Genomic DNA, 7,638 nt, shown 5'->3' with positions numbered 1-7,638 from the left:
AACAGTGATGTTTGCAATGAATTTATATATTTCTGCTCACGAAACCACAAACAAGAAAAATATATATCTTTTTCAGATCTTACATGGTCTCGCTCGCACAAGCATTTTCAAAATTATTTTCAGCATGAAGGTGCTTCGTGTTATGAACTAAATTCTTATTTTTAGTTTTCAGCGGCGAAGAATGCTTAGTCTACGCTGCAACAAATTATACTGAAGAACCGGGGTAGTAGTTATGCCACGTTTTGGCATAGCTAATATTTTCTAATAATTCCGTAATTTATTAAGTATTAATTATGATTAATAATTAATTATTTAAAGCCCAAGTTATACTCTATCTGAAATTAGGAAAAAAATCAATATCAATAAATCTATAACGAAAAATATATCTCAAAGATATTCTTCGAATCACGAAGGTATATCAACGCCATGATTTAATCAGATAAAATCGATAATTTACCACATTAACAAAATTTATCCCTAAAGCCTTTAAGTGATTGATACAATCAATTTTACAGAACTGCTTAACCTTGTTCCAATATAAATTGGTACACATGCACCTTGGTAAAATGATCCGATACACGAGACGTATCGAGACCCGTCCCAAGTTCACACCCTCTATTTTCATAAACCCTAATCCCTGAAAACAAATTTATACGTTAATCGCTCTACTATTTCAGTAATTTCGGGTTTCGTGTTGTTGCGAAATTCCGCCAACAACAATTCTCATTGTATACCAAACAAGCACTAAGTTGTTTGTGATTAAAAGTCCGTATATAATATTCATGAGTTATTCGTTCAACCATAATTCGTGAACATATTCATGAATAACCTTTTTCTTAATGAGTCGATAACAGAACAAAATTTTTGACTCTCAATAAAAATTCGAGTTTGTTATATATTTATTTTTTTTTGAAAAATGAACACTTAAGAGTTTGATTCAGTTCGACTAATTTACGGCTCTAGGTATATTGTATAGTTTTTTTTTGCTAAATAATCAGTATGTGTTGTGGCGCATAAGCTTATAAGAGGGGTGGTTAAAATAATTAGCTAAAGTATTATTATAAAATAACAAAGATAATACTGAATGAGTAGAAAAAAAGTTGTCGCAAGAGTCCAAGAGTGATGAAATATTTGACGTGAGATGCGTTTATCTGATAGACCGAAAAACAATAAATATTGAAGATTAAACCGGGATAGCTAAAAATCTTCCCTTGAATGGAAGCATGGAACATATGTTTTGAAGAATTTATATAACTGATGCTGTTCGAATGCCACATGAATTTTATAGCTCAGGGTATTCCCCCGTTCGAGATGCTTTAGTGTAGCGAGCTAGAGCCTACATAGAAAGTTAATTGCAACAACATAATGAATTTGGTCAAAAATATCCTACTTACCAGACGATGATATATTTATTTATATATTTCTGCTGAGCCAGAAGATGATAGTATTATTTGAAGTAAATAAGCGAGACTGGTAGGTGGTCGTCTTAATTATACATCGCTGTTTAGGAACAAAGAAAATTTGAACCCCTTAAGTCAATGATCCCTATATAGTGAGTAGTGACTGCACCCCTTTGTTATTATCATTTCTTGTACAAAGCTCAAGCTCGAGCAAGAAAACACTTATTCGAAACTTAACATAGTTATATTAACCAAGCCAAGAGTTTACATGGAAACTATTGGCAGCCTCAAACCTCTAAATATCGAAAGATCAGCTGCCGAGAATGAAATGACACCCGATGATGAGCCGCTAAGTCCCCCTGCATTGTTGTTTCAAACACCACGACTGAAGTGCTATGTCATGGCTACCATGGGTTCAAAAACTAAGTGGGACCCCAGCCGTGTTAAATTGGGCTTGGAGAATACTCTGGCCAAGCATCCTCGTTTCTCCAGCTTGCTGGTAAGATTTGCTTTCCTAAACTTATAATAACTCTTTTACTTGTGGTTTGTTTGGCTAATCATAATTCTAAACGTGGGTTTTCTTGTATAAATTGTAAGGTGATGGATGAGAGAAATGACGGGAAAATGAGGTGGAGGAAGACGAAAGTGAACGTGGACGAACACGTTTTTGTCCCGAAGATAGATCTCGACAAGATGGAGGATTCAGCAGATGAAGCAGACAAATACGTAGAAGATTACATATCAGATCTTCATAAGACAAAAATGGACTACTCTAAACCTTTATGGGAGCTTCACATTTTAAATATAAAAACATCAGGAGCTAGCGGTGTTGTTGTTTTTAAGGTTCACCATTCAATCGGTGATGGCATTTCTCTCATGTCCAGCCTCTTGGCCTGTACTCGCCAATCTTCGAATCCCATGATGTTGCCTACTCTTCCGACTAGTAGTAGAGTTAGGAGCCATTCGAGCTCCAAACCAAAAGGGCTTTGGTGCACTTTCTGGACCATGATTTCGATGGTTTTCAACACTTTTGTGGATATTCTGATTTTGGCTGCCACTGCGCTCTTTCTGAAAGACACCGATACTCCTATTAAAGGCTCACCAGAGTCTGGGTACGCTAAGAAGCGTATGGTGCACAAGCTTATTAATCTAAAGGATATCAAGCTTGTAAAAACTGCAATGAACACGGTAAATCTAAATCTGTATATATGTTCTACTCTTCATACAGCGAAGAAACATGCATGCATCGCGTAAATTAGAAAACAAAGTCCATAAATTATAATAACGTTCAAATTTTTTACTCTTCCTGCCACTAAAATTACTGTGATATAGTGTCCATGACGGTTTTAATAATTGTTATAAATCATGCTTGTAGACCATCAATGACGTACTGTTTGGAGTAACTGAAGCTGGGCTTTCTCGCTATCTCAATGGACGATATGGTGAGTATATAAGCTTGCTTTATATCGTCTATGTCACACTTCAAATTACACTAATCTCGTCTGGTGTTTTTTTGTTTATGTCAAGTTAGATATATAAATAGATTTCATCTAATTTCTTATAATACAATGATTCAACATGCTAAATTAATTTGTATAATTTAGAACATTCTGATTCATGCATGTTGAAGTTCAGTATTTTTTATCCAAACTATGTTATATAATGCCTGTCTCTAGCAAGCAAGCAAGGTGAGAATGCTGGATATGAAATGGCTAGCAAAACCAGAGATTTTCTGCCGAAAGGACTTCGTGTTAGAGCAGCTCTATATGTTAACTTGAGACCATCTGCAGGAATCGAGGTAAAGAATAGATGAAAAAGCTAAGAAACTCATCTCTTCCGAGTTAATTAAACTGTATACATGTAAATATCGATTAATTAATGTACAGCTTTAATATAAACACACAGGCTTTTGCTAAGATAATGGGAAACGAGACGAAGCTAGAGTCGGGCAATAAGTTCGGGTATGTTCTTCTGCCATTCGAGATTGGTTTAAGAGATGATCCTTTAGATTATATTCGCAGAGCGAAAGCAACTCTTGATAGAAAAAAGCTCTCATTTGAGGCCGTCTGCTCCTTTGCAATTGGTCTGTTTGTACACAAATCATTTGGACTCCAGGTATAGAAATAAACGTATGATCACTGGTCAGTCACAATTGAATTTCAATTTAAGTATGCATACTACATATGTACATATACCACATCTGACATTCGTAGATGTATTAATGCTTTGCTTATAAATATTAATGCAGACAGTGGCTTCATTAATGCACAATATAGTCTCCAAAACAACAGTATCTTTCTCAAATGTGGTTGGTCCACAAGAAGAGATTAGTCTTTATGGCCATCCCTTGGCATATGTTGCCCCTACTGTTTATGGAGCTCCCCAAGTGAGTGTCTGTGTATCTCTTTTTTGTGTGCATTCAGTTATATGGGAGAGCAGGATTCGGTTCGGTTCAGAGCGGTTTTTGAATAAAACCGAAACCAATCGCGAAATCGCCTGCCTTCGGTTCGATTTTGGATCTTATTGGTTCAGTTTCGGTTTCATATCAGTTTTTTGCTCATCCTAGTCAATAGTGCTATATACTCCTATTCATCATTTCTGCAATTTATATACTGACCAAACTCTATCTATATTGCAGGCATTGACAATGCATTGGCAGAGTTGTGGCGATAAAATGGTTCTAATTCTAACAGTCGATTCAAATGTGATTCCTGATCCTCACAAGCTTTGCACAGATATGGAGGTTTCTCTCAATAGTATCAAGGATACTCTTAGCAAAAGAGGACTCATCACCGTTAAGTGATCGTCGATTCAATCAAGTGTACTCTTACGGGTGTCTGTGATACGCCGCCTCGATCAATTAATCAAGTGTACTCTACTCTACTGGTGTTACATATATATATATATATAAAGTGAGGCCAGGATGCATGCATGCCTTCACACAGCACGTACGGTTGTGACTTGTGTGAGATCAATTAATTTGTGCTGCTGTGTTTCAAAGTCTTAGAAGTGGAATTAATAAAATTAAATCTTTCGCGCTCTGTCTCAGAGTGCCATGTGATTGGAGTCCTACATAATTCTCGTGTTTTCTCTTTCATTTTTGGATACAGTCCCCGAAACACTATTTATATTAATAATATGGTTATGAAATTTATATTCTTTATTAATAAACGAAATCATGTATAATTTGGTGCTTAATATATCAATATATCAAAATATCAAATTTTGGTACTTATCTGACATATATAAACTTTGTTTTTAACACAAATCGACTTCCATTCTTTGTAAATTTTATTTTATTTGCAAACTACTAAGTAAATTACTAACACGAATTGACTTATATTCTCTATAAACTTTATTTATTTATAAATTATATTAAAAATTTATTAAGTTACGTTAAATTAAGTAAAATAATATATATTTACTTTTATTTTGAAAAACTACTAACTGACTTCTATTAACACGAATTGCATTCTATTCTGTGTAAACTTTATTTTCTATTAGTTAGTGTCAATCTTAGTGTCAGTTTACTTTTAAATTGGATAATATTATTTTAAAAATAATTAAGTAAAAGCAAATGACTTTAGTAACATTTATTAACTTTTAAACTGAAAATTATTGATTTAACGATCGTATTTGTTACTGTCCATCACAACGTTTATTTACTTAAAATTAAAAAACATATTTTAACAATAACAAATTTATGGGCTGTATTTAGATTATATTAAGTAATATTAAATTAAGTTTAATAACATTTATTTACTTTTAATTTGTAAATTAATTTTTATCGATAATTAGGTAATACTGAATAAAAACTATATTGAAAAGGCTAATTATAAGATAATTATCAATTAATATTAAATTATCTAAAGAACATATATTTGGTTTGTAAGATAGAGATACAATTCGTTTCACGTAAATAAAACTAATATGTTAAATTTCTATATCAAGTAAAACAATGCAAAATTAGAATTATGGTGGAAAATTTTATAACTGATTCGATTCTTTTTAACCACATAACTATTTTTTGTAAGTACCAATCTAATATTTGATATTAATATATTAATTTTAATTCGTGTTTCGCACAAATTATGAATAATTCTCCATAAATATTAATTCGATATTTTTAGTCCCGACCCAGTGTTTCGGGTTATCAACTGTCAACTATCTATATTAATAAGCGAAACCATGTTTAAGTCCCAAATCTTGGTACTCACAAAAAAATTATACAACTATTTTTAAAATTTTATGTAATAAAATCTCAACTGACAAATATTAACTTCTACTCTCTATAAATTTTATTTTCCTTCAATTTTTATTTGTTGCTGAACATCCAAGCGTCAGTTTACTTTAAAATAATCGTATTAGTAAGTTAACATGTCAGATTTGTATAAGTAAATAATTAGGTGCATGCATAACTAGAACTATACGGTAAAATTTTAGAGTTACACTTAATTTAGATTTTTTTTATCTACATATTTTAACAACATTTTATCTATTATATTTAGATTTGTATTTTGCACGGATTATGAGTTTCAGTTTTATGCAAATAATAATGTAATACTATTATTTTTAATTCCGGGTCCGTGATTCACACGGGTTACCAACTAGTATATAATTAATTTAAGAGGCATCGCAACGGGAAAACAAAATGAGAGAATGGAAAGGAATCATACTAATGTTTTATGTGTTTGGTTTTAATTGAATGAAAAGATTTATAATAGGTTGTATGGAGTCCCCTATTTCATTGGAGTTCTTGGAGTCCATATATGTTCTGCAAGTAAAATATAATTTAAATTGTTGCAAAACGTATATTACTTTTCGAATGATATTCTACAAATATCACAATTTTATTGAAAATCTTGCAGATTGCATAGATTTTACAAGTAGAACGTTGCAAAATATATTATTCTACAAAACATGCTTAGTTTGCAGATTTTCAATAAAATTGAAAATCTTGCACATTGTATAGATTTTACAAGTAGAACGTTGCAAAATATATTATTCTACAAAACATGCTTAGTTTGCAGAATATAAATGTTCATGTTGCAGAACATACATATTATACTTGTAAATATATGAGATTTGCATGATTTTATATATTGAAGTAGTGATATTTGTGAAACATGTTTTGCAAGATAACTTTTTAGACGATATTTTATTTGCGGAATATAGATGGATTCCGACAACTTCAATTAAAGGTGGACTCATAAAATTTTACTCAAACTTTGTATATGATTATCCTGACATTATTCAATTTCAAAGAGTCGAACTATATATTTCATCATCTGCGACATCTGAGATTTCTACTATCAAAACACTACAAAAATTTGCAATTTTATGTTATATGTTTAACGAGTGTCATTAATTAATTAAAATATCTATGTTATAAATTTTTTAATTTGTTAAATAATTTACATGTCACTCAAAATTTGTATGGTGTAAAATATACTCCCCTCTGTCCCCTATACATTGGGACAGGACTCGACACCCCTTTTAATACTCCTCTAAAATATAGTTCCGTAAATAATTTTAATTTTTTTTTCTTTTGAATAAAATTTGATGTTTGAATTTTAATACAAAAAAGAAAAATTCAAAAATAAATTATGAAGATAAATTTTATATTCATTTTAAAGCGCGTGTCAAACACTAAAAAAATTTGTATATAATTGAATGAGATCGAGAAAATATATTATAATTGAGGTAACTGCAACCAAATACATGAATTCCAAGGAACTGTAAACCTAAAACTTGAAAGAAGGGAAAATAGGATAAATAATTGTTTCCCTTGTTAATTAGACGACCAAACACGAGTGTGACACCAGTGTGCTTGAATTATACAGTGCTTGTTCTGATATTTGTAATTTTATTATTTTATAAAGTTAAATTATAAAAGTAAATAATTATATATTATTGAGATTAATGAAGTTAAAATATTTATGTATTATTTTGTATGTATTATATTATTGAAGAATTTAAAATTTAAATAATTAAAATTTTAAGAAGTCCTCCTAATGTCTACATAGATAGTTTAGCAAAGTGTAAGTATTGAATGCGTGGTGTATGTGGATTTGGTATTATTTTTCAATAATTTATTGATTTATTAATTATTTTGTTATATTATTTTTAAACTAAATTATACTATTTATTTGAAATTTGGTTTGGAAGGTCTTAACATACTTTTTATGAAGGTTTTAACCATCCGACCAAACGAAATATATTTCGATATTATAGATAT

The 7,638-nt window shown here is 30.9% G+C and overlaps 1 protein-coding gene across 1 annotated transcript; it reads left to right on the top strand.

Annotated features, from left to right (window-relative positions):
* The first annotated feature begins 1,606 nt into the window (after positions 1-1,606).
* LOC141691953 (wax ester synthase/diacylglycerol acyltransferase 11-like) lies at positions 1,607-4,446 on the top strand. The gene is made up of 7 exons (XM_074496700.1): positions 1,607-1,899; positions 1,998-2,588; positions 2,776-2,842; positions 3,077-3,198; positions 3,306-3,515; positions 3,649-3,786; positions 4,039-4,446. Exons 1-7 carry the CDS (start codon positions 1,669-1,671, stop codon positions 4,201-4,203), a joined length of 1,524 nt encoding a protein of 507 aa, XP_074352801.1. The 5' UTR covers positions 1,607-1,668; the 3' UTR covers positions 4,204-4,446.
* Positions 4,447-7,638: the final 3,192 nt, after the last annotated feature.

The sequence above is a fragment of the Apium graveolens genome, chromosome 10 (genome assembly GCF_009905375.1).
Source record: "Apium graveolens cultivar Ventura chromosome 10, ASM990537v1, whole genome shotgun sequence".
Lineage (NCBI taxonomy): Eukaryota > Viridiplantae > Streptophyta > Magnoliopsida > Apiales > Apiaceae > Apium > Apium graveolens.
Note: the sequence above shows the minus strand (reverse complement) of the source record. Positions and strands in the feature narration are given on the sequence as shown.

Excerpts from the sequence above, each read along its gene's own strand:
- LOC141691953 (XM_074496700.1), top strand. The coding sequence starts at position 1,669 with ATGGAAACTATTGGCAGCCTCAAACCTCTAAATATCGAAAGATCAGCT. Across the intron at positions 3,199-3,305 it reads GACCATCTGCAGGAATCGAG|GCTTTTGCTAAGATAATGGG; the intron begins GTAAAGAATAGA and ends ATAAACACACAG. Across the intron at positions 3,787-4,038 it reads CTGTTTATGGAGCTCCCCAA|GCATTGACAATGCATTGGCA; the intron begins GTGAGTGTCTGT and ends TCTATATTGCAG.